We start from the raw sequence: 27,195 nt of genomic DNA on the forward strand, positions 1-27,195 counted from the left end.
AATGGGCAGACTAGGGGGGAAGCGAGGCGGGGATTGGCTGGCGAGAGGCGAGGGGAGCCGCAGCGCGCAAACTCGGCAGCGGAGGGGGCAAGGAAACGAGGCGACATGGCGCATGCGCCGCGCTTGCTCCTCTCTTATCATACACATAGCGATGCGGGTGGCGCTGTGGGTTAAATCACAGAGCCTAGGGCTTACCGATCAGAAGGTCGGTGGTTCGAATCCCCATGACGGGGTGAGCTCCTGTTGCTCGGTCCCTGCTCCTGCCAACCTAGCAGTTCGAAAGCACGTCAAAGTGCAAGTAGATAAATAGGTACCGCTCCGGCGGGAAGGTAAACGGCGTTTCCGTGCGCTGCTCTGGTTCGCCAGAAGCGGCTTAGTCCTGCTGGCCACATGACCCGGAAGCTGTACGCCGGCTCCCTTGGCCAATAAAGCGAGATGAGCGCTGCAACCCCAGAGTTGGCCACGACTGGACCTAATGGTCAGGGGTCCCTTTACCTTTATCATACACATCCCTCCGCTGCTTTTCGCCGCAGGCGCATGCGCAGTGCTGTATCTCCTTTCTCTGGCCCTCCTTGCTTGGTAGGCCAGCTCCCCCCCCCCAATAATTAAACCTCCCCCTCTCTCAATTTCCTGATTAGTTTAAGCCTCCAATACACCCCCCCCCCCGCTCTTGTTGCTCCATATCTGACATATGAAGTTATGAGAAATAATGGAGCCTCCACAGACAGGAGCAGTCTACCCCCAAATGATGGCACTAAAATGAAAAGCCACAGCAGAGGGGAGGCTACTTATTCTGATGTTCAGTGACAGGCTGCCTCTGAACATTTTATTAAACAATATAGGTTGTTGTTTAGTCGTGTCCGACTCTTCATGACCCCCTGGACCAGAGGGTGCCAGGCATTCCTGTTTTCCACTGCCTCCCAGAGTTTCATCAAATTCATTTTGGTCGCTTCTATAACACTGTCCATCCATCTCGTCCTCTGTCATCCCCTTCTCCTTGTGCCCTCCATCTTACCCAACATCAAGAGTTTTTTCCAGAGAGTCTTATCTTCTCATGAGGTGGCCAAAGTATTGGAGCCTCAGCTTCAGTATAACAATATATTGATTCAATTGATTCAATCAATAAATATATTGATTGAAACCAACTCATTTCTGCTCACAGACCCATTGAAATGAATGGACCTAAATTAGTCCTGTCCATTAATCTGTGAGCAGGGCTAGCTCTGGATGCAGCCCAGCATCCCTTAAATTGTTTACATAACGTGGTGCAAAATAGTCATTTTAAAAATAAAAAAGCAATTAAAGGTAAAGGTACCCCTGCCCGTACGGGCCAGTCTTGACAGACTCTAGGGTTGTGCACCCATCTCACTCAAGGAGGCCAAGGGCCAGCGCTGTCCGAGGACACTTCCGGGTCACGTGGCCAGCGTGACATCGCTGCTCTGGTGAGCCAGAGCCGCACCCGGAAACGCCGTTTACCTTCCCGCTAGTAAGCGGTCCCTATTTATCTACTTGCACCCAGGGGTGCTTTCGAACTGCTAGGTTGGCAGGCGCTGGGACCGAACAGCGGGAGCGCACCCCGCCGCGGGGATTCGAACCGCCGACCTTTCGATCAGCAAGCTCTAGGCACTGAGGCTTTAACCCACAGCGCCACCCGCGTCCCCCAAAAAAGCAATTAGAAACATATAAAATTATCAAAATACAGATAAATTCTATGAAGTCTCTCTGGATATGGAGGTTGCAGAAATAGATGTTTCAGATATCGGTCTCTGGTACCACCATGAATTTCCCATAATCCTCTTTGAGAGCTATCTCATCAGAAAAGACCATGGCGACATGCAGTGGCGGAGAGTTCTGCAAGTCAACCTTTCTGCGTATTTGAAGCAGTTGCCTTCATTGATGCGAAGCGCACCTTGCATCCGACTCCAAAGTAGAGACAGTGGGCTATATTCAATGCTAAGACGGACTCTAGTCCTAAGTTAATGGAACATTGGTAAGTGGGTCGGATCCACGGGCTTCAGTTAGCCATGCCAATTCTCTTTTAAATGTGTAAACTCCAAGCATGACTAATTTTGGAGACAACCCCATGTTTTTATTTCTAGAAACTTTCCATCTCTTCGTGTTTTGTCATGTTTTGGCCAGTCTCCACAATGGGGGGGACGGGACCATATGCAGTTTTGTTTTTCACTAGGAGTCAGCCCTCGGCCCAAATGGCACGGAGGAGGCAAGGCAGGCTTTTTCATTGCCGCAAATCTGACAGAAGCCCAAGCACACTTTTGTACCCCTTCTGCACTGAGAACTTAAGGAGAGCGTTGCTGGACACCACCACCACCAAGAACGAAACTCTGGCCGAAAACACCCCAGGTACTTTTCACAGAGCAGTATCAAAACTCGTTTTTATTGAAAATAAATACCAGCGAGTTCTTGCAGCATGGAGGCTGCAGTTCGAAAGGAGGCGAAGTGGTTGTAGACCCACAAATGAGGCCGCTCTCCACGGGCGCAGGCACGCTGTGTGAGCGAGAACAAGCACACCCCTCCTTCCCAACCTAAACTGACTTAGATCTTATCCTCCCGTCCCATTCCCCAAATCCAGAGGAGGATACCCAGGAAAGCAGGATTGAGGCAGTCACAAAGCTCCATGAGAAGTACCTTACACCTGCAATTTATGTTCCTTTTGACACACTGTTGTTAAGTGCTGCAATTTCCCTGCAGTAACTCACCTCTCTTTTGCACAGGCTTCCTCAAACTGGTGTCCACAGGTTGAATTTTTTACTACCTGTGCTGGTTGGGTCCAGTGTTTGATATTCCCCAGAACTTTGAAGTGGGGTGACATTTACCCATCGCAACCACGTGGAGATCTCTGGGTGCCAGACTGGCAACTGACATCTCCCTCTGACTGGCCCCCCCAGCTTCCTTAAGCAGGTCAGCAAAAGAGCTGATTTATTTTGCATTTAACTCCCACCCGCTCCCATTAATCCATACAACGACCCTGTGAGGTGGACTAAGAGGCTGGGACTGACTCCAGGGTCGCCCAGTGAGCTTCATGACTGAGTGGGGACTTGAACCCTGATCTCCCAGGTGTGACACTCTAATCGCTATGCCAGCCTGCCTTCCTAGAGCCCTTCTGCTAGGGGGAAGCTCTATAAATTAAGTAGGTAAATAAATAGAGGGAAAGCAAATGGGACATGGGTGGCGCTGTGGGTTAAACCACAGAGACTAGGACTTGCCGATCAGAAGGTCGGCGGTTCGAATCCCCGCGATGGGGTGAGCTCCTGTTGCTCCGTCCCTGCTCCTGCCAACCTAGCAGTTCGAAAGCACATCAAAGTGCAAGTAGATCAATAGGTACCACTCCGGCGGGAAGGTAAACGGCGTTTCTGTGCGCTGCTCTGGTTCGCCAGAAGCGGTTTAGTCATGCTGGCCACATGACCCGGAAGCTGTACGCCAGCTCCCTTGGCCAGTAAAGCGAGATGAGCACCGCAACCCCAGAGTTGGACACGACTGGACCTAATGGTCAGGGGTCCATTTACCCTTTACCTAAAATGTCACTTACAGAAGGATCTGAAAGATTTCCCTTGAAGCATTAATTTTTATTCTGGATTGTTTCATTTGATGTTTTCATGTGTTGCAAACCATTTTGAGATTATTTCTTTGAAATATAAACCGGTATGGAAATGAAATGAACAGTAATAATAAATCTCATTGGAGTAAAAAAAAATTGTGCGTTTTATAACTCTCAAGTTAAAACCACACAAAAAACAAGTCTTTTGGTTAGAAATCTCATCCCGCTTCAAAGTTGTGGACCACTGACACATGCAGAACACATCCTCTGAAAAAAATGCTGCATTTCAAATAATTAAATTTCTGCATCTCCCCTCCCCCTTACTTTACTTTCCTGTGAGAGGGGAGAGGCGGCGAGCCTCCCGCTTGAACATTTTTAAGTGCATCAAAATAATTTGGAACGTCAACGCATCGAAACGTGCTTAGAAAAGCCTGCTTTAATTTCACATCTTGGCAGGGAGGGGTGGGAAATTCTCCAAGAGCTCACGATTTGTTAAGACAGAAGCGAAAAAGCTGACTAGCAAAAGGCATGAACGGCCAGGGAGGCATTCTTGCCTGTTCCAAACAGCTCACTTTGTTTTGTGGGTGTGTAGCTTGTTCCATCCTATAAGCTGTGGCTCAGGCCTGTGCGGTTAAAATGCATTAAGAGAGTCTCAGCCAGCAGCAACACTACAGCAAAGGGGCTACTATAGCTCAGGGAGCAACTACAGAGGAGGAGCTGTGCTAACTCCACTCCGTGGAATGTAATCATGGCTGGCTTCAGGGATAAGGCATGGCAACCTCCGGCCAGCTCCACTATGCAGCACCCCTCTAGAAACATAGGTTGGTATTGTCTACTCTGACGGTTTGAGGCAAGTAGTTTTCCCCAGCCCTACCTGGAGTTGCCACTGGGATTGAACCAAGGACCACCTGCCAGGGATGCTTTTCTGCATCACAGGGGGTTGGACTAGATGACCCACAGGACCCCGTCCAACTCTACAATTCTGTGTTTCTACAATCCATGTGCAAAGCAGAAAAATGTTTCCTGTCTTTTGAGCAGCAAGCTTGCCACCAGGCACAAATGTTCCCATGATACCGCAGGGCAGCAGCGCACTATAGGCATTGTAGGAAATTAAAAATGGCAGGATCAAGGCCAGTTTAAAAATTAAAGGGGAGGTCGCCCAAGGGTGCAGGGTGGACTGGCAGGTGCCCAGGGGCAGTGTGTGGTGATGTGAGACCTGGCAGAACGGGGTCTTGTCTACAGTGGCTCCCTGTTTGTGGAAGGCTCACTTGGTACCTTCATTATACACCTTTAGGCACCAGGCAAAATGTTCCTCTTAAACCAGGCCTTTGGCTGATTGACAATGCCCTCCCTTTTAAATGTGTTGTGGGGGGGGGGGTTATTAGATTGTTGTTGTCATTTTCATTATGTATTTTGTGTTGTTTATATTGTAATTTTACATTGTGAACTGCCCCAGAGATCTTTGAGCAGAAGGCAGCATACAAATTTAATAAATAATACAGTGGTACCTCGCAAGACGAATGCCTCGCAAGACGAAAGAGTTTTTCGTTTTCTGAGTTGCTTCGCAAGACGAATTTCCCTATGGGCTTGCTTCGCAAGACGAAAACGTCTTGCAAGTTTGTTTCCTTTGATTTTCAATGCATTCCTATGGGAAACCGTGCTTCGCAAGACAAAAAATTCGCAAGACGGAAAAACTCACAGAACGAATTAATTTCGTCTTGCGAGGCACCACTGTAATAAAAATAATAATCTACAACACTTATTTGGAATCAAACCAACCCAGAAAGCACCTCCCTGGCCCATCTCTGGCCCAGACCAGAGTTACTCCTGCAGCAACAGAGTTACGCTGTGTTGGGGCAGAGGGTGGGCAGCCAGTTGACTTGGGAAAGGCAGCCCCAAGAAATCTGGGGGAGCGTTGCTGTCCTGCGAGAACAACATGGGGAAGCAGGGTGGCAGCACCAACCTTAAGCTCAATTTCTTTTTCTGCCCGATATCGCGCTGTGCTAGGCGCTGCACAATTGCGTTTGAATTGCTTTATTCCTTACATGTTGTTTTGAATATCCCAATTCTAGCTCCCTGTTCCATTTTGCTGCTAATCCTCTCCACTCCTCTCAGGCCACTTACGGTGACAGAGCAGCAGCTTCTATTGCCGTTCCATCAGGGGCACGCAGCGGACCACCGGGATTAAGCCCGTGGGCTGCCGGTGGTCCACAGAACGTGGTTTGGGAACTCCTTCTACGGTTTTTGAGAGAGAGAGAAAGAAGACTACCCAAACTGGTGTGTGATGTACTTGTGTTTAAAATGTGCTTTTCAAAGGGGGAGGGGGGTGAACAGGCACACCTCCTAGGATGAGATCACACATTTTTCATCTCCTCTGCGAGTTCCTCCACCCCAGCCCACCCCCTCATCCTCCTTTATTGCTTTTTTGGAAGTTCGGGACGTCCATAGTTTTTGTTTTTGTTTTCTTTTAAACTGTCCAGACCAAATGAACTCACATGCACCAATGCTTTGGGGTGCAGTGAGAACTCTGCAGTTCATAATTTTGGGGGATGGAGAGGAGGAGAAAGGAGCTTCTTTTTAAAATAAAAAAATACCTGCAAGAAGGGGGGAGGAGTTAAGGGGGGAGCACCACCCATCCCTTCTCGTACAAACCCCACCACAATCCTAGCTCAGTCTTCCTTTGAACCTCCTCCAACCCAGCAGGGACGGAACACAAGTTGTCGAAAAGTTACGGAGGACAAGAGGGTAAGGTGGAAGACCTTGCTCGCCTGCCGTGGACACAAAACATTTTATTTTCCAAAACGGGGCAGGCCAGAATGTGCATCTTTGATGGCATGTGATGCCTTGGGAGACTGGGCTGAAGTCTCAGGGTGGTCACCTCCGAGCCGTGGTCTGTGGCAGGATAACCGGCACACAGGCAATGCCAGCGAAAGACTCTGGGAAGTGCAAGTCCCTCTCCCACTCATCCGTCTCCGTGTTGTACACCTGTACGATGCTGGTCACGTTGTTCAGGTGCCAATTGTACCCCCCGACGATGTAGATCTTCTTCTCCAGCAGGCAGCAGCCCGCCTCGGACTGCCCCGCCCGCATGGGGCTTACCGTCGTCCACTGGTTGGCTTCGGGGACGTAGTACTCCACCGCCAGGACATCAAAGCAGCGGTCGACATGGTCCATGCGGCCCCCAAGCGAGTAGATCCTGCTGTTGGCGCTGACCATCGCGTGCAGGACTCGCGGCTCGTTCATGGGGGCCTTGAACTCCCACTGGTCCATGGCGGGGTCGTAGCAGTGCAGGGCCTTCTTGTCCTCGACCGAGATCCCGTAGCCGCCCGATATGTACAGCCTGCCCCCCACCGCGGCCCCGGCGTGCCCCCACGTCCTGCGCTTGAGCGAGCACACGTAGCTCCACTCGTTGCTCCGCGGGCAGTACCTCTCCACCGAGGCCAAGCTGCCGGAGCGGTTCCTGCCCCCCGTGGCGTAGACCATGCCATGCAGAACGTTCAGCTGGAACTGGATCCGGCCCTCCTGCATGGCCTGGATGCGCAGCCACTGGTTCAGGTGCGGGTCGTAGCGGTAGCAGGCGTCAACCGCCCCCTCGCCGCTGCGGTACTGCAGGTGCTGCCCGCCAACCACGTAGACAAAGTTGTCCAGCAGCGCCACGCAGGTGTGGCTGCTGCCCACTTCCATCTCCGTCAGCTCCTTAAACTGCCGGGCGCTGCCGTCCGGCAGGTAGTAGACCTTGCTGCTCACGGTGCGGTCGTTGTCCGTGTAGGGCGTGCCGCCAAAGGTGATGAGGGAGAGCACGTCCGAGCGGATGGCAGTACGGGGGGACTGCATCTCGTGCTGCCGGAAGGGCAGGATCTGGTAGTTGAAAGCCTCCAGGAGGTACTGCCGGCACAAGACGTCTTCCACCATGATGTCCAAAGTCTGGACGTGGTCCACCAGCTCGGAGGATTTCATAAGCGGGAAGCGGATGTGGCAGAGGACCTGGCTGGCGTTGCCACGGCGCGCCGGGTCGTACTGCAGCCAGCGGATGGCGGCCCGGAAGAGGTCGATCTCGCTGCAGCTCTTGAGCTTGTTGCTCTGGAGGAAGAAGACAAGGCGCTCAAGGGGAAGGTGGAGGAAGTCCTCCTCCTCGGAAATCTGGAGGAAGTGGCGGAAGGTGAAGGCGTCCACTGACTCCTTCAAGGAAGAAAGGCTGAAGGTGGTGGCCATCTGCCCGATGTTGAGGCATGTCTCGACGCTCATGGCAGACTTGAGGAACTCCTCGCACAGCTCCACCACCGGCACCATCTGCAGGAAGACGGCCGCCCCGAGGACATCCTGGATGCAGTCCAGGTCCAGCGTCACTTCGGCGCTGTAGGCAAACTCGATGATGTGCTTCAAGCCCTTCGCAGAGACGCCTTTCAGCTCAATCACGTCCTGGTTGGCTTCCCGCATTCCGCCAGTGAACATGGCCCTAGATGTCAAAGAGCCCAAGAGAGAGAGGAGAGTGTTCAGATTCACCATTCCTAGCTTGTCAACACAGGCAGCTTCCCCAAAGGCTGCCTGTGTTGACTCCCGTTTCCACCAAGTTAAAGTTATCCTTTTAACCCATCGGCCAGCTGTAGTAGTAGTAGTAAAGGGACCCCTGACCATTAGGTCCAGTCGCAGACGACTCTGGGGTTGCGGCGCTCATCTCGCTTTATTGGCCGAGGGAGCCGGCATACAGCTTCCGGGTCATGTGGCCAGCACGACTAAGCCGCTTCTGGCGAACCAGAGCAGCGCACGGAAACGCCGTTTACCTTCCCGCCAGAGTGGTACCTATTTATCTACTTGCACATTGATGTGTTTTCGAACTGCTAGGTTGGCAGGAGCAGGGACCGAGCAACGGGAGCTCACCCCGTCGTGGGGATTCGAACCACCGACCTTCTGATCGGCAAGTCCTAGGCTCTGTGGTTTAACCCACAGTGCCACCCGCGTCCCATAGTAGTAGTAGTAGTATTTAACAAATAAGCAATTCAGTAACATTTTAAATTTACCAATCAATCCTTCCAGCTATGACTTCCGCTCCCACCCTCCCTGGTTCCCTCAAAATTTGAATTTATGTGGCATATTATAGTTACTCTATACGTTCACCCTATCTCACAAGAAAAAACAAAAAGTTTACCCTCACTGCTACTGTTACTCACATCCTATTTGAGTTTTAACATCTTTACACTGAGTTTTTAAGTATTCTGCAAAATATTTTCCAATTGTTGCGTATTATTTAGGCGCCAGGCAAATGTATTCCATTTCTACCAGGCCTTCCTTTGACTTTTACTTATCCGTAGCCTCTTTGGGATGGTTCACCCCTACCTTTTGTGTTTTCTTTTGTGCTCTATGTTTATGTGTTTTAAGTTACCTTGGTAAAGAAAGTGGCCAAGAAATTTAAAAAACAATAACAAAAAATAAAATTTAAGAATCTTTGCAGCTGCCCCACGGCTAAGGAAACTCCCGCCCTAGAGAAATCTGCCCTGGCCCTTCTCTGGTGGCTTCTCACCACTTTCTATTCTGACCAGCATTCGGCTTTTCTGGAGCCCTGAAATTGTTGGCATATTTAGGTGAAATGTCAGCGAACTATCCAAGCATCCTCTTGAGATGCTACCAGACAGGAAAGGGCTGGGCAGACAGGTAAATGAAAAGGGAGCCGACTAACAATGGGGGTCTGTGGGAAGAAGAGAATCTGTCGCTCGTTTGTCTAAGCCCAGCCCAGATGTAGGTCAATTTTACTCTGGAAAATCGAAGCGCTGAGTTCCCCCCCCCCCCCAGCTCAGTGACCGGCTAAGCCACTAAATGGTTATTGTTCATCAGGGGCCACAAATGGAAGCTTTATGCATTATGATGCCGGCATATCTTAAGCTGCTCCATTGTTGTGGAGCGGGAGAAAGGCTTTTTATCAACAACGGCAAGCTAAAAGTCCGGAGAGGCACGGTCAAATAATCCTGGTGTTGTTAGAAGACGACACTTCGTAGCCCTGAAATCCAGATTAAAGAGGCGAAAAGCTTTTCAGAGCCACCTCTCCCTCGCCCCCTTGATCTGAACCTAAATTGGGGCAAGGCGGGGGGACAGAAAGGGAGGAACATGCGACTAGATCCTCTACATACCCAAGTTATCAAAGAAGCTCTTGATGCACTTATGGCCCAGCACCATAAGCGCACAAATTCAGTCGGACAAGAGCCATTAGCATCTGCCTCCGATAATCACTCGCCTGTTAGGAAGAGCAATAAACCTCTGGGGTTTGATGTTACTAGGGAAACTTACGGCAATAAAGTTAATAATAATAATAATAACCCACACACAAAACTCGGAAGGTAGCCAAAAAAGCAAGGAGGGTGTTAACACCAGTAGCTGCAAGAAGGCGGAGAAAGAGTTGTCAGTGCCAAGCACGGAGTGGCCAGTGTAGGAGATGGGCATTGGGGCTCTAATTCGCCACTTCTATATGCTCAGAACAACACACGTACACCCAGCAGGGACGTGGCCAAGGCTTTGAGCCTAGTAGATCCTCTGCCCCAATGGCGGTGGTAGTTTTCCCAAGCCCCCCAGATATCAAGTCTGAAGGGGGAATGCAAAGCAAGCCGCTGTGCGGGTGGGGAGGGGTGAGTCGCCAGGCTCAGAAGCGGGAGCACAGCTGAAGGAATAATAATAATACAGTGGTGCCTCGCAAGACGAAAAGAATTCGTTCCGCAAGTCTCTTCGTCTTGCGGGTTTTTTTGTCTTGCGAAGCAAGCCCATTAGCGGCTTAGCGGGCTTAGCGGATCAGCTGATAAGCGGCTTAGCGGATCAGCTGATAAGCGGCTTAGCGGATCAGCTGATAAGCGGCTTAGCGGATCAGCTGATAAGCAGCTTAGCGGCTTGGGAAAGGGGGGGGAGGAAAAAAACCCCGCAGGAACTCGCAAGACATTTTCGTCTTGCGAAGCAAGCCCATAGGAAATTAGTTTTGCGAAGCACCTCCAAAATGGAAAACCCTTTCGTCTAGCGGGTTTTCCGTCTTGCGAGGCATTCGGCTTGCGAGGCACCACTGTAGTAATAATAATAATAATAATAATAATAATAATAATAATAATATGCTGCCAATCTGACTGGGTTGCCCTACCACTCTGAGATGCTCCCAGCAAAATACTGAAAACACAATAAAACAGCAAAGATTAAAAACCTTCCCTTCAGGTGCCTTCTAAAAGTCAAGATAGTTCTTTATTTCCTTGACAATCTGATGGGAGGGCGTTCCACGGGGAGGGCGCCACCAACGAGAAGGCCCTCTGCCTGGTTCTTTGTAAGTTCACTTGTCACAGTGAGGGAGCCGCCAGAAGGCAGGCCCTCTGAGATGGGCCTCAGTCTCCGGGCTGGGCAATGGGGGTGCAGACACTCCTTCAGGGCTCTGAAGGTCAGCACCAACACTTTGAATTGTGCTCGGGAACATGCTGGAAGCCAGCGTAGATCCTTTAGGACCAGTGTTATATGGTCTGACGGCGCCCTGCTAGATCAGAGCAGAGGCCCGTCGGATTCAGCCTTCCCCAGCCTGCTGCCCTCTGAACTACAGTTCCCACTGCGGCAGCCGCACAACCCTATGGAACCCACGGCCGGCCACTGCAGAGAATCAGGGGCCTCCAGGAAGTTTACACAATAGCAGAAGCCCTCCGCAGAGGCTGGGCCAAAACGTTCCTGGTAACGCTCCTAAACATCACAGCTAATAAGCCACAGGTGCCTCTTTGCTCCTCTTCCACGAAACTCTATAAGCCCCCTTTTTATACTCACGTCTATCGCCACACCTCTGTGAAGATGTGTTCTGTGGAGCACTTTATTTCGCCTGCTCTTAAAGGGAAGATAAAGGGACCCCTGACCATTAGGTTGTGACCGACTCTAGGGTTGCGGTGCTCATCTCGCTTTATTGGCCGAGGGAGCCGGCGTACAGCACATGCTGCAGTCATGTGACCAGCGTGACTAAGCCGCTTCTGGCAAACCAGAGCAGCGCACAGAAACACCGTTTACCTTCCCGCCGGAGCGGTACCTATTTATCTATTTGCACTGGCGTGCTTTCGAACTGCTAGGTTGGCAGGAGCAGGGACCAAACAATGGGAGCTCACCCCATTGCGGGGATTCGAACCGCCGACCTTCTGATCGGCAAGTCCTAGGCTCTGTGATTTAACCCACAGTGCCACCACCGTCCCTGCTCTTAGTCGGTGCCAATTCAGTTTTTAAAAGGGGATAAGAAAAACAGGGTGGTGTTCAATTCAGTTTTACTTATAGAGTAAACCTGCTAAAATCACGGGGCCTAATTTCAACTGCTATTAGCCGGGATGGCTGTGCTCTGTCTCCACAGTCGGAGACAGTAATGTTTCAGAATACCAGTTGCTGGCGATAGGGGTGAGGCGAGTGTTTTTGAACTCGGGGCCTGCATGTGGGTTTTGCTTCCAGATGTTGTAGGACTACAACTCCCAACATCCCTGGCAATCCCTGGCCACACAGCAGCTCCACATAGGCTCCATCTGCCTTCTCGGGGACACTGGAAGCTGCCTGACACGGAGTCGGATTAAATGGCCCATCTAGCTCAGTAGTGTTCACACTGACTGGCAGAGGCTCTCCGCTGTTGCAAGCAGGAGCCTCTCACAGCCCTGCCTGCAGGCTGAACATGGGACCTTCCACATGCAAAACAGATGCCCTGCGTACCACAGATTTAGGGGCCGTTTTACGAGATGGTCTCCCGCCCTCCCTCCTGCTTCACCTAACACCAACAGGGACGGTTTCCTGCCAGTCACAGGTCCAACTGTGCTGATGTGGAGATTTCCGGCAACTGACCTCTCCATCCAGACAGCTGACTCACGAGAAGCAACAGACACACGTCCTGCTGCTGCTGCTGCACGATTCATGGACCCCTCTTCTGGGCACCTTAGTCCTCCTCCATCATCACATCAAGGAAAGTTAAGCGCAGGGCTGAGTACAGAGATATTTGACTGTGCTGTAGCCTTTTCACAGGCCACCCAAATGGAACTCACAGACCACAGTTTAAAAACCTCTGCTTTAGTCCATTAGTTCATGCCATCTTCATTTCCATTTCCTTCTTGCATATTGGGACAAATGAACTGTTCTAAGAGCAAGCTACAGTCAAGCAATGAAGTGGAGATCATAGAATTGTAGCGCTGGTAGGGACCCGGAGGGCCATCTAGTCCAACCCCCCAACATGCTGCAATATGTGATAAAGGGTCTTTTTAGTTCTTCTCACTCTATTCTTTTTTTACCCTTTCTCCTTTCCATACAATTAGGTTTTGTGTTTTCTTATGTGTGAGTTTGAATTGTATTGTTTAATATGTTTAAAAACTTTCAATAAAATTGTTTTTTGTTTTTGTTTTTTTAAAAGGATCTCAGTCAGGGTGGGAGACTGGGAGACGAGGTAGGCACCCAGGTGAGAGCTGGGGGAGCCTGCCTTTCGGAGTGTGGGTAAATGATAAGATATGCACAATATAAATGTGACAAAGGGTCTTTTCAGTTATTCTTCAAGTCTATTCTTTTTTCCTCTTTCTCTTTTCTGTACAATAGTGTTCTGTATTTTCTTATAAATGAGTTTCAGTGTTATTGTTTAATATGTTTCTAAAAATGCTTTCAATAAAATTGTTATAAAAAGAAAGACACATTCCATTGTGGCAACCGTAAGCTAGGTTTAAGGTACCATATCTGAGCTCCAGGGACGTGGGTGGCGCTGTGGGTTAAACCACTGAGCCTAGCGCTTCCCAATTAGAAGGTTGGCGTTCGAATCCCCGCAATGGGGTGAGCTCCCGTTGCTCGGTCCCTGCTCCTGCCAACCTAGCAGTTTGAAAGCACGTCAAAGTGCAAGTAGATAAATAGGTACCACTCTGGCAGGAAGGTAAATGGCATTTCTGTGCGCTGCTCTGGTTCACCATAAGTGGCTTAGTCCTGCTGGCCACAAGACCTGGAAGCTGTACGCCGGCTCCCTCGGCCAATAAAGCGAGATGAGCGCCGCAACCCCAGAGTCGTCCACAACTGGACCTAATGGTCAGGGGTCCCTTTACCTTTGCTATCTGAGCTCCTAACGCTGGAGCAGAGGTGAGGGGGTGCTGCGGGTCTCTCACCTGAAGTAGTCACTGCAGGCAGCCAGGACAACTTTGTGGACCTGGAACACCTCGTTGTTGATGGTGAGGATGACATCCAGCAGCTGGGCCTGAGCCCGGAGGGAGGCCAAGCCGTGCAGGAGTGTCGCGCTGTGGCCCGGGGCGGAGAAAGTGCATTTCAGAGTGCTGCTCTTGTCTGCCATGCTGCGAGGACGAGGGGGTGATATGGGGGGAAAGAGGAAACAGAGAGAGAGGCTTTCAAACTGCTGGCCTGTATAACTGACACAATCAGGGCCGTAGGAAGGTGAGCAGAGCTCGGAAGCACGCCTGTATCAGGCCAAAGGGGGCACATCCAGCCCAACATCCCCTCTCCCACAAGGTCTATGATGCCCTCCTGAAAGTGTAGAGTTGGAAGAGAGCCCCAAAGGTCATCCAGTCCAACCCCCTACAATGCAGGAATCTCAGCGAAAGCATCCAGGACAGATGGCCATCCAACCTCTACTTAAAAACCGCCAAGAAAGTCCACAAGCAAGCCAGGGAGACTATTCCACTGTAAAACAACTCTCACCATCAGGAAGTTTTTCCTGATGCTTACTTGAAATCTTCTTTCTTGTAACTTGAAGCCTTGGGTTCAAGTCCTACCCTCCGGAGCAGGAGAAAACAAACTTGCTCCACCTTCCATCTGACAGCCCTTGAGGTAGTTGAAGATGGCTATTCTATCTCCACTTCTATCTTTCACTTGGGCAAAAAAAATGAGAGGCACAAATACAAGATGGGTGACACCTGGCTTGAGAGCAGTACATGTGAAAAGGATCTAGGAGTCTTGGTTGACCACAAACTTGACATGAGCCAACAGTGTGACGCGGCAGCTAAAAAAGCCAATGCAATTCTGGGCTGCATCAATAGGAGTATAGCATCTAGATCAAGGGAAGTTATAGTGCCACTGTATTCTGCTCTGGTCAGACCTCACCTGGAGTACTGTGTCCAGTTCTGGGCACCACAGTTCAAGAAGGACACTGACAAACTGGAACGTGTCCAGAGGAGGGCAACCAAAATGGTCAAAGGCCTGGAAACGATGCCTTATGAGGAACGGCTAAGGGAGCTGGGCATGTTTAGCCTGGAGAAGAGGAGGTTAAGGGGGGATATGATAGCCATGTTCAAATATATAAAAGGATGTCACATAGAGGAGGGAGAAAGCTTGTTTTCTGCTGCTCCAGAGAAGCGGACACGGAGCAATGGATCCAAACTACAAGAAAGAAGATTCCACCTAAACATTAGGAAGAACTTCCTGACAGTAAGAGCTGTTCGACAGTGGAATTTGCTGCCAAGGAGTGTGGTGGAGTCTCCTTCTTTGGAGGTCTTTAAGCAGAGGCTTGACAACCATATGTCAGGAGTGCTCTGATGGTGTTTCCTGCTTGGCAGGGGGTTGGACTTGATGGCCCTTGTGGTCTCTTCCAACTCTATGATTCTATGATTCTATGATTCTATGATCTCCTCTTTTCCATGCTAAACATACCCGGCCCCTTCAACCATTCCTTACAAGGCTTGATTTCCAGACCCTTGATCATCTCCTCTGCACAACTTCCAGCTTGTCGACATCCCTCCTAAATTGTGGCGCCCAGGACTCCAGGTGTGGTCTGACCAGGGCAGAACAGAATGGTCTATTCTTAACATAGTGGTCTATCCTGAACAGAGTGGTCTATTCTGAACTCAGAGGGTCGCTGGTTCAATTGCTGGTGTCTCCAGGGATAGCTGGCAATATCTTCTTGCCTGAAACCCTGGAGACGTCGTGGCGCCTGCCTTGTGAAACACCCTCCCATCAGATTTTAAGGTAATAAGCAGCTACCTTACTTTTAAAAGGCATCTGAAGGCAGCCCTGTTTAGGGACGTTTTTAATGTTTAACACTGTAAGGTAAAGGTAAAGGGACCCCTGACCATTAGGTCCAGTCGCGGACGACTCTGGGGTTGCGGCGCTCATCTCGCTTTACTGGCCGAGGGAGCTGGTGTACAGCTTCCGGGTCATGTGGCCAGCATGACTAAGCCGCTTCTGGCGAACCAGAGCAGCGCACGGAAACGCCGTTTACCTTCCCGCCCGAGCAGTACCTATTTATCTACTTGCACTTTGACGTGCTTTTGAACTGCTAGGTTGGCAGGAGCAGGGACCGAGCAACGGGAGTTCACCCCGTCGCAGGGATTCGAACCGCCGACCTTCTGATTGGCAAGCCCTAGGCTCTGTGGTTTAACCCACAGCGCCACCTGCATCCCGTTTAACGCTGTACTGTGTTTTTAATATTCGGTTGGGAGCCGCCCAGAGTGGCCAAGGAAACCCAGCCAGATGGGCGGGGTATAAATAAATTATTATTACTATTCTTATTAGAACTGCCAGTGCCAGTCGGTGTAGATGATTTTGAGCTGGAGGAACCTGGTATAGGGCAGGTATCCCAATAGATTCCTAAGTAAACTTGGTTCCCAAGCCTGCTTCAACCAAAGAGCAAGCAGGGGTCTTTTCACAATTCAGCCACAACTACTCAGACTGGCACCTACCTGATCAGTCTGGGACCACCAACATTGGGTGCCATGAGAAGCATGAAAGCACACTGCAGCTGCCAGCTGAGGCAGATGGATTCCCCCTGAGCTGGGCTGAAGTGGCCATTGTGACAGCGTCCAGGTGTGGTGCCCCTGGCTAGCTCACAGGACTAGGGCTTGGAAGCAGGAAGTAGGGTTCCCAAATCTCTCCCACTCCACATCTGAATATGCTGGGACATCCACAACCCCTTGCATCGGCTAGCTTTTTTGTAATCCTTACCAGAACCTTCTCTCCTAGAAGGTCCATTTGGCCTCATCTCTTCTGGAGAATTTAGTGCCCAGGGTTTCCCAAACTTGGATCTCCAGCTGCTTTTTAAAAACTACAATTCCCATCATCCCTGCTAGATAGGGATGATGGAAGTTGTAGTTCAAAAACAGCTTGAGAAGCGTAAGTTTGGGAAGCACTGATTTAGGCACATGGTAAACATCTTTTCTGGATTGTTTTAATTCAGTGACGGGGAACTCTTTTTTTCTGGGGAGGGCCACATTTCCTTAAGGTAAGTGACGGGGGGGGCAGTAAAAAAATAAGCAGGACACCCGGTTCTCTCACACACACTCTCTGCCACCCCATGTCCCTTCCTAGCGCCCAGAATGAAATTTGATGCCCTGTTAATTTTGGGGGGGGCTTTTAAATGAAGTTTTCAAAAACACAGTAAAAGAAACAAACCAATCTACAGGAAATAAAGAGAAGAAAGAAACTAAAGTAAGAAGAAACAGAAAAAGAAAGGACCGGATCCCCCTTATCACTATATCTGAACTTTCATCCCCTACGGAGGAATGGCCCACCCCATTTCAATTAACTCTTGATTGATAAGTTCTGCTAAAATTGTTTATTTATTTATTTTTAAAAAAAACACTCTTTCTTTTCTGCTGCTGTTGGATGGTATTACAGTAGTGACGTATCCATTTTCCCCTCCCAGTTATTAATAGTATTCTATTGATTTTACTGTACTGTGCACTGCTTACTGTTTTGGGTATCCCCCATGGGGCCTTTGTGGCTGAAAGGAGGTACAGAAAATCTTAAACAGAACAAATCCAATGAACAAACTCTTAAGACAGTTCAGCACCGAAATGATCCCATTAAGATACAACAAAGCTACGATGCCGTTTGTGAACAAGCTATTCTTTCCGACTCCTTTTGATTGGAGACGTGCAGAAGCAGTTAGAAGACTAAGGGAAATTGTTTATAGAATCATAGCGTTGGAAGGGACCACGAGGGTCATCTAGTCCAACCCCCTGCAACTCAGGAATCTTTTGCCAGAGGTGGGGCTTGAACCCATGACCCCGAGATTAAGAGTCAGAAGCTCTACTGACTGAGTTCTCCCAGCTGCTTGGTAGAATGAACTGTGGCTTGGCTTAATGCACATTTCGTGTGTATGTGGAAAATAATCCTAATCCTATCCCACGACCCTTAACTTTTTTTCATCAAATGCTTTGATGAGCACAAGATGCATCATTCTGGATTTGTACTACAGGGGAAAAAGTAGTAGTCTTAAACTTTATCCCAGGCACACAAACCGGAAAATAAAGGAGGGAAGTATTAAGGATACTTAAAACCTAATGCTATTCTACTAAACGCTGCTCACTTAGTGCCTCAAGTTACATGCCTGCACAGAAGGCACATTTTCCGCTTCTAAAATGGCAATTAGAATTTTTTTAAAAAGTATATATACATATAATACAGTCAGCCTCCTTCAGATAAATTAGCGGTATCCATGGTTACTGAAACAATTCAGATCTTTCACCACCGTACAAAACAAGAGCACAACACCTCTCTTGAGCAAGTGCACGGAGTGAGGAGATTCTTAGATCTGGAAAGGATCTTAGAAGCCCTATAGGCCAGTAGTGGGATAAAACTTAAGTCCCGCAGGGTCTCCCCTTGGGCAGGTGTGTGGTTTTTTTAACGTCCACCAATATGTTTTAAACTGAATCGAGAATGCAGGACACTCAGAATCTCTTAAGGGCTAAAGCACAACTGACCTGTGTTAGGGGGCTGCAAGTTTTCACTCTTGCTTAGGAGCAAATACCTCGCTCCACGGATCAGAAGGGAAGTAATAGTGCCACTAAGGGAAGTAATAGTGCCACTGTATTCTGCTCTGGTCAGACCTCACCTGGAGTACTGTGTCCAGTTCTGGGCACCACAGTTCAAGAAGGACACTGACAAACTGGAACGTGTCCAGAGGAGGGCAACCAAAATGGTCAAAGGCCTGGAAACGATGCCTTATGAGGAACGGCTAAGGGAGCTGGGCATGTTTAGCCTGGAGAAGAGGAGGTTAAGGGGGGATATGATAGCCATGTTCAAATATATAAAAGGATGTCACATAGAGGAGGGAGAAAGCTTGTTTTCTGCTGCTCCAGAGAAGCGGACACGGAGCAATGGATCCAAACTACAAGAAAGAAGATTCCACCTAAACATTAGGAAGAACTTCCTGACAGTAAGAGCTGTTCGACAGTGGAATTTGCTGCCAAGGAGTGTGGTGGAGTCTCCTTCTTTGGAGGTCTTTAAGCAGAGGCTTGACAACCATATGTCAGGAGTGCTCTGATGGTGTTTCCTGCTTGGCAGGGGGTTGGACTCGATGGCCCTTGTGGTCTCTTCCAACTCTATGATTCTATGATTCTATTCTATCAGATTGAGACCCATCTACTCTGGTACGTGCCCTAGCTATCCTCCCACTTGGACTACTGCAATGCACTCTCCGTGGGGCTACCTTTGAAGGCGACTCAGAAACAACAACTAATCCAGAATGCAGCAGCCAGACTAGTGCCTGGAAGCAGCTGCCGGTACCATGTAGTACCAGTCCTAAAGGATCTATACTGGCTCCCAGTACTTTTCAGAGCACAACTCAGTGTTGTGCTGTCCTTTAAAGCCCTAAACGGCCTCGGCCCTGTATACCTGAAGGAGCGTCTCCACCCCGTCATCCAGCCCAGACACTGAGGGCCTTTTGGGGGTTCCTTCACTGTGAGGAGTGAGGCTACAGGGAACCAGGCAGAGGGCCTTCTCGGTAGTGGCGCCCGTCCTGTGGAACACCCTCCCATCAGATGTCAAGGACATAAAGAACTGCCAGACTCCTAGAAGACATCTGAAAGCAGCCCTGTAGTAGGAAGTCTTATAATGTGTAATGTTTTATTACGTTTTTATATATGCTGGAAGTGTGGCTGGATAACCCAGTCAGATGGGCAGGGTGCAATAAAAATTATTATTATTATTATTGTTGTTGTTGTTGTTGTTGTTACTAAACAAAACTTATATACCACTTGATCATTCGTTTTATAAAACTAAGAAGCTCTAAGCAGTTCACAATATAAAAGAAATCATTAAACACTGTCGTGTTTTTTTTAAAAGCAGGTATTAAAAATATTTAAACAATGATTAAAACAAATGGTAGTACCTTCTCTCTCTAAGTCATAATTTACTTGTCTAGATAAGCTAGCCTAGAATAAAATGTTTTAAGCAGGTGTCAGAAAGAATACAGGGAAGGTGTCTGCCTGATGTCAACAGTCCAGCTGCCGGTCAACACAGAGCAGGCAATACCCTGAGCGAGATCGACCTCATTATCTGACCTGGGATATAAAAGGCCATTTCCTGTGTTCTGTCTCTCAAGCTGGAGACTGGGGCTTTTGCAACGTGGTCGAGGACAACTATCTCCACCTCCAACGTCCAGCCTGAAGAAGTACTCTGTGAAACCGGAAAGCTTGCTCATTTTTTAGCACAAAATGCACATAGCCATTCAACAAAGCGACCTACCATTGAACTTACCTACAACAAACTTACTTGTGATACCTGTCAGAATCCTTCAGCTGAATTGTCGAGGGGTGAGGGGTCGCTCAGTTGGTAGAGAATGAGACTTTGAATCTCAGGGTTTTGGGTTCGAGTCCCACACTGGGCAAACGATTCCTGCATGGCAGGGGGTTGGACTACATGACCCTATGGATCCCTTCCAACTCTACAGTTATATATGACTCTATGCTGTTTGATGGGCCGTGTTTCAGGAAGGGGGAGTTTATATACATTATTATTATTATTATTATTACAACACCTACTATTACTACTACTCTGTGGTTGATACAACCACGATGGTCAAAATGAGAGCAATAAATGTAACATGTAGTAGTACTACTACTAATAATAATTAGTAATAATTTGTTTATATGCTGCCCCATCTGACTGGGTTGCCCCAGCCACAAATTAGACACGGTAAGTAACAACAACACAACACAACAAAAATATATTGTGATAAAATAATAAATAATGTAAAGCAATAATGATAGGAATAAAGCAGTAACAATGATAAGGATAATAAACGTAAAATAACAATGATAGGAACACAATAAAATAAAACTAACAAAGATATAATCAATATGATAACAATATAAAAGAATTATGCGAGACATATGATAAAATAAAGCCATGGCAATGATATAAATATAATAATGACCAGTGATATAAAATAGTAATGATAGTAACAGGATAAATTCAGAATAGCGACATAGTAAATTGCAGAATTGTAGGATCATGGAGTTGGAAGGGACCCTGAGGATCATCTAGTCCAACCCCCTGCAATGCAGGAATACGCAGCTGCCCCATACGGGGATCGAACCTGCAACCCTGGCATTGCCAGCACCAGGCTCTAACCAACAACAACAAATGCTGCAAAATAATGATATGCATGTGATAAAATAAAAGAGAAACAACGATACCCCAAAGACTGGGACAGCTCAGCAGAGCACGAGACTCTTAATCCCAGGGTTGTGGGTTCGAGTCCCACACTGGGCGTTGCAGAGGGTTGAACTAGATGACCCTCAGGGTCCCTCCCACTTCTACAATTCTATGATAGCAACAAATAACGCAGAATAACGAAAGAACAGCAACAACGATATGCTAAATGCTATGATAATGACAAATAATGTAGAATGAACATAAAGCAACAACTAACCGATGCACTAAGCATGACAATAACAGCAAAAACAGCGCTAAAAAATATACAGAAAAATCTTAATAAATGATGTGCTGCAAGGAAAGCAAAGCAGCAAGAATAACGGGTCCCAAATAGTCAAGTGCAGGGAGTTCCCGCGTCAAGAGCGGGCGCCCCTCTTCTTCTTCTTCCTCCTCCCTCCTCCTCCCTCTTTCCTCACCTGCTGCTGCTGCCGCCGCCTCCGCCGCCGCCGCCGCTCCCTCCGCCTCCCCCGGCGACGCTGGGCGTGGGCGGCCGCTCGGCGGAGGCGAAGGCCTCGGCCCCTCCGGACTCCGCCATCTTGCCCGCCGCCGACGCCGACGCCGCCTTAGGCCTTCGCCAGGCCCGGCTTCCCCTTCCAGGCGACGCCGACGCTGCGCCTCAGAGCAGGCCGGAAGGCGGGAAGGCGGGACGTGACGACGCGGTGGAGGGGCGGGGCGAGGGGCGGGGCAAGAGGCGGGGTCGAGGCCAGCCCGCCTTTTTCTCGTATTACCTCAGGAGAAGGGTGGAAAGATCGCCTCAGACACGGGCCTCCTCACGTCTCTCTCGCTATATTTATATAAATATCAGTTAAAAAACACACGGGCGCAGACTTGGCTGGCCCTCTCTCTAATCTAAAATCTCATATCTCTAGAGAGATACCCTACATAATATATAAGTATCAGTTTAAAAGCACACAGGCGCAGAGCAGACCTCAATATATTCATATAAATATCAGTTAAACACACAGACACAGACCTCTCTCGATATATTTATATAAATACAGTTAAAAAACACACAGGCGCAGACTTGCCTGTCCCTCTCTCTAATATAAAATCTCATCTCTCTAGAGAGATACACTATATACTATGTAAATATCAGTTTAAAAGCACACAGGCGCAGACCTCTCTCGATATATTTATATAAATAACAGTTTAAAAACACGGGCGCAGACTTGCCTGTCCCTCTCTCTAATATAAAATATAAAATCTCATCTCTCTAGAGAGATGCCCTATACAATATATAAATATCAGCTTAAAAGCTCACAGGGGCAGATCTCTCTCGCTATATTTATATAAATATCAGTTTAAAAGCACACGGGCACAGACTTGCCTGTCCCTCTCTCTAATATAAATATAACATCTCATCTCTCTAGAGAGATACCCTACATAATATATAAGTATCAGTTTAAAAGCACACAGGCGCAGACCTCTCTCGATATATTTATATAAATATCATTTTAAAAACACACAGGTGCAGACTTGCCTGTCCCTCTCTCCAATATAAAATCTCATCTCTAGAGAAATACACTATATAATATGTAAATATCAGTTTAAAAGCACACAGGCGCAGACCTCTCGATATATTTAGAAAAATCTCATTTTAAAAACACACAGGTGCAGACTTGCCTGTCCCTCTCTCTAATATGAAATATAAAATCTCATCTCAGAGATACACTATATAATATATAAATATCAGTTTAAAAGCACACAGGCGCAGACTTGCTCTCTAATATAGAAAATATAAATGCTAAGTTTGAATGCGCACGAACACAGACTTGCCCATCTATACACAATATATAATATGTAAATATCCACTTAAAAGCACACAGGCTCATTGCCTTTCCCTCATAATATAAAATATAAATGTCAGTTTGAAAGCACACAGGCGCACACAGCATTACAGTATATGAAATATAAATGTCCATTTAAAAGCACATCTACTTGTCTCTCTTAAAATATATACTGTATGTTCATTTTTTATAATGATTCTTATCTATAGCTCTCATCGCAATTAGCAGTGCAAATACCAAATGTTTCCTTTAAAACACAAAAAGCACGCAAATGCCGCTATTCACGAAAGGCCACCTTTTTTTTATTGCAATCTCTTTGCATTTTAATTCTGTTAAGGCTTCAATTTTAATTCTGTTAAGATCAAGTCAGTCTGTTTCAGTGTTGCTGTTGTTGCTTTGCATGTATTTAAATGAGGGTTGTGAATTTTTCCTTAAGAAGAAGAATAAGATAATGGAAGACATGGCAGAGTGAAATAGTTATATTGTTATAGACAGCGTACCTTATAAACGAGTTATATATATTATAGTATCTATCTATAGCACAATACACGTAAGTGCTATAAGCAGAGACACTGTATCACAGGGGTCGGCCGAAGGCACAATACTGTATATATTTTCCATGCAACGTAAAGCATACCTTAACGTTCTTATAAATATAAGATAGTTTATCTTATAATTTATTTAGAATCAGAATCAGAAGAATCTTTATTTGCATCAGCCACTAGCCCTAGCAATAAAATAAAATAAAATGTACTGAAGATAGAGGTTTTCTATATTAAGTATAGAAAATACATATAAACTATTTATTCATAGCCAAATAGAGAGAGCACATAAGGAAGTATAAATTATTGCTTCCTTTAAACATACGGTATCTTATATGTGGTATAGTTTATCTTACAAACTACTCCTGTAAATATCCAGATAAATATATTGGGGGTGTGCAGTGCAAATAAATGTTTGCTTTAAAAGCACCGTTTCCTAGCTAGGTAGAGTTCATAAGGTAAATAAGATAAGATACAGTGCTTAAAAAAAATATTATTCCATACCATGTGACAGCTCGATAAAGTTCATGACATAAATGAAATATCCCAGATACATTGTATGAGTAAGTGTTCAATTTGAAAACGCACAGACTTGAGACAGAGAGATATCATGTTTTGGAGAGGGGTAGTTATGGTTTATTTAAAACGTTTGTCTCAGGGTCGTGATTTCGAGCCCCAGGTGTGGCGAAATATTCCTGCTTTGCAGGGGTTGGACTGGATGACCCTTGGGGTCCCTTCCAACTCTACAATTCTTTGATTCTATGATTCTCTATCCATGAAAAGTCTTTTGAGGGAGGGATACATTAAATGACATTTCCCATGCGGTAAAAAAAAACACAAAGGTGTGAAGTGTGAATGGAACAAATGTGATTTTGCTTAAAAATAAAACAACCACGAGGTTAGTTTTGAGGGGGCAGGCAAAAATAGAATCCTAGAATAGAATCATAGAGTTGGAAGAGACCACAAGGGCCATCGAGTCCAACCCCCTGCCAAGCAGGAAACACCATCAGAGCACTCCTGACATATGGTTGTCAAGCCTCTGCTTAAAGACCTCCAAAGAAGGAGACTCCACCACACTCCTTGGCAGCAAATTCCACTGTCAAACAGCTCTTACTGTCAGGAAGTTCTTCCTAATGTTTAGGTGGAATCTTCTTTCTTGTAGTTTGGATCCATTGCTCCGTGTCCGCTTCTCTGGAGCAGCAGAAAACAACCTTTCTCCCTCCTCTATGTGACATCCTTTTATATATTTGAACATGGCTATCATATCCCCCCTTAACCTCCTCTTCTCCAGGCTAAACATGCCCAGCTCCCTTAGCCGTTCCTCATAAGGCATCGTTTCCAGGCCTTTGACCATTTTGGTTGCCCTCCTCTGGACACGTTCCAGTTTGTCAGTGTCCTTCTTGAACTGTGGTGCCCAGAACTGGACACAGTACTCCAGGTGAGGTCTGACCAGAGCAGAAGACAGTGGCACTATAACTTCCCTTGATCTAGATGCTATACTCCTATTGATGCAGCCCGGAATTGCATTGGCAAATAATGGGGGGCATTTGATATGTCCACACGTACACTGAAAAGGAGTTCAAAATGGGGAGGTTTTGAGTGGCCTCATTTAGAGAATATGGGGATAGAGACACCCAGAGTTTGGAAGGAATGTATCCCTTTGTGGGGTGGATGAATAATAATAATAATAATAATAATAATAATAATAATAATTCTTATTTATACCCTGCCCTCCCCAGCCAAGACCGGGCTCAGGGCAGCTAACACCAGATATTAAACAATTGATTTAAATAAAACTTAAAAAACAAGATTAAAACGCAACATTAAAATGCAGTCTCATTTCAGCATAAACTCAGATAGGATCAGATATTCCCCCTTCTGCACACAGGGAACCCAGAATTATGGGTCTCCCAGTAACACCAGTCCTCTAGATCCTGACAGCCCACCCACACCATATACATACTTACAGAATGAAAAAATTGTAGGGTTGGAAGGGACCCCGAGGGTCATCCAGCCCAACCCCCTGCAATGCAGGAATCTTGGGCCCAACATGGGGTTCGAATCCCGGCCCTGAGATTCAGATCCTCATGCTCTCCTTAATATTGGTGTGATTAATAAAGTGAGGTTACAGGTGTTGCAGGAATTTATGTATAGGTTGGGGGGGGTTGCCCCTCCAGCAGATATCGGGCACATGCAGCCCACTACCAAAACCAGCACAATCACTTTTGTGTTTTGCCCCCACAAAACACTTCATCACAGTTTCTTCCTATCTATTCAAAGGGCCTTTGCTGCACAATACCAAATGTAAGAATTCACTGATAAATGTCTCTATGTACTGGCTCACTGGGGAAACTTCAGAAATTCATATAGACATGTGAGCTCAGCTACTCAGCAGCCCCTCTGCCTGAGTGATAATCCCTGGCCTCCTGATACCTGAGTGCCAGACAGGTAGCCATTCCAGAAAGAACAAACCCAGATGAAGACAAAAGGGTGGGATTCACTTGGCTGGGAAACAGGGAAATGTAAATATCTTCTTTTGTTACACTTGATGGGTGTTTGGTGGAGGGCAAGGAGAACCATGGGGCAGGGTCCAGGATACTCAGATTCCTGCCACCAGACCTCCCCTTTCATGATGTAACCATGATGCATTAGTGATGTAGTTTGGGGGGGTGTAACATGGGGATTAGCTAATAAAAATTTGGGGGCTCTTTTGTCAGGGCTTCCATCTTGTTCCACCTGGTGGCAGGTGGGAGTCCTGTCGCGACAGTCTTCAATCAAGACCAAGCCGACTGGCTGCTGTTTTGCTCTGCTATTCCTGGCTGGTGTCCTTGTTTTTTGTCCAAGGGAGCCCTCAGATTTCTCCGTTAACACAGGGAACCAGGCACAGGGCCTTCTCAGTGGTGGCACCCACCTTGTTGAATGCCCTCCTGGCAGATGCCAAGGAAATATACAACTATACAACTTTTAGAAGACATCTGAAGTTTTTAATGTTTGACGTTTCACTGTTTTTATATATGTTGGAAGCTGCCCAGAGTGGCTGGGACAACCCAGCCATATGGATGGAGTATACCGTAAATAAAATTATTATTATTATTGCTTTATAGGTCAAAACCAGCACTTTGAAGCCAATGGGCAGCCTGTGCAATCGGGTCAGGATCGGTGCAATATGCTCAAACTGTCTTGCCACCAAATTCTGCACCAGCTTAAGCTTCCAAACTGTCATGAGATCTAATTTCAGGGTTGTGGGTTCGAGCCCCAGCTTGGGCTAAAGATTCCTGCATTGCAGGGGGGTTGGACTAGATGACCCTAGAGGTCCCTTCCCACTCTATGATTCTGTGATTCAGAATTCAGATAGCGCGTTGCAGTAATCTAACCTAAAGGATTCCTAAATCAATAGAAAAACAAACTGCTATAGGAAGGACCTGGAAAAATCAACCGGAAAGGAAAGGGTTAACGAGCTGCCGTAAGTCCCGACACTGTCGCAAAGCACCTTCCCCCGCCTTGTTGCCGCAAAACCTCATTTCCTTCCCAGCCCCTCCCACTTTACGTCGCCTCTTCCGCCTCTTCCTCAAAAGGAAAGAGATAAAGAAAAGAAGCGAGGATTTCCCAGCAGCCATTACACCGGGATCCGATGGGACGCCTCCCATACGAGAGTGGAGAATGCAAATTTTTGCCTAGTGTTAAGTAAAGCAGGCAGAATGAGACATTTCTTTTTGTTGCAGACCTTAAACCGAATCACACCTCCTAGCTTTTTTTTCATTCTGTAAGTATGTATATGGTGTGGGTGGGCTGTCAGGATCTAGAGGACTGGTGTTACTGGGAGGCCCATAATTCAGGGTTCCCTGTGTGCAGAAGGGGGAATATCTGATCCTATCTGAGTTCATGCTGAAATGAGACTGCCTTTTAATGTTGCGTTTTAATCTTGTTT

General features: G+C 47.4%; 1 protein-coding gene across 4 annotated transcripts; it reads right to left on the reverse strand.

Moving 5' to 3' along the window:
* Positions 1-5,836: 5,836 nt before the first annotated feature.
* Positions 5,837-21,561, reverse strand: KLHL26 (kelch like family member 26). 4 transcript variants are annotated; one of them, XM_083421588.1, is made up of 3 exons: positions 21,355-21,561; positions 13,657-13,839; positions 5,837-8,012 (listed from the first exon to the last, which is right to left on the reverse strand). In XM_083421588.1, exons 1-3 carry the CDS (start codon positions 21,471-21,473, stop codon positions 6,431-6,433), a joined length of 1,884 nt encoding a protein of 627 aa, XP_083277714.1. In that variant the 5' UTR covers positions 21,474-21,561; the 3' UTR covers positions 5,837-6,430. The 4 variants fall into 4 exon arrangements, with proteins under 4 accessions (XP_083277714.1, XP_083277713.1, XP_083277715.1 ...); XM_083421587.1 differs by lacking the exon at positions 21,355-21,561 and adding an exon at positions 19,783-19,913; XM_083421589.1 differs by lacking the exon at positions 21,355-21,561 and adding an exon at positions 16,180-17,020.
* Between the last annotated feature and the right edge of the window lie 5,634 nt (positions 21,562-27,195).

Source organism: Podarcis tiliguerta (assembly GCF_965153285.1).
Source record: "Podarcis tiliguerta genome assembly, chromosome: 18".
In the NCBI taxonomy this organism is placed as follows: Eukaryota; Metazoa; Chordata; class Lepidosauria; order Squamata; family Lacertidae; genus Podarcis; species Podarcis tiliguerta.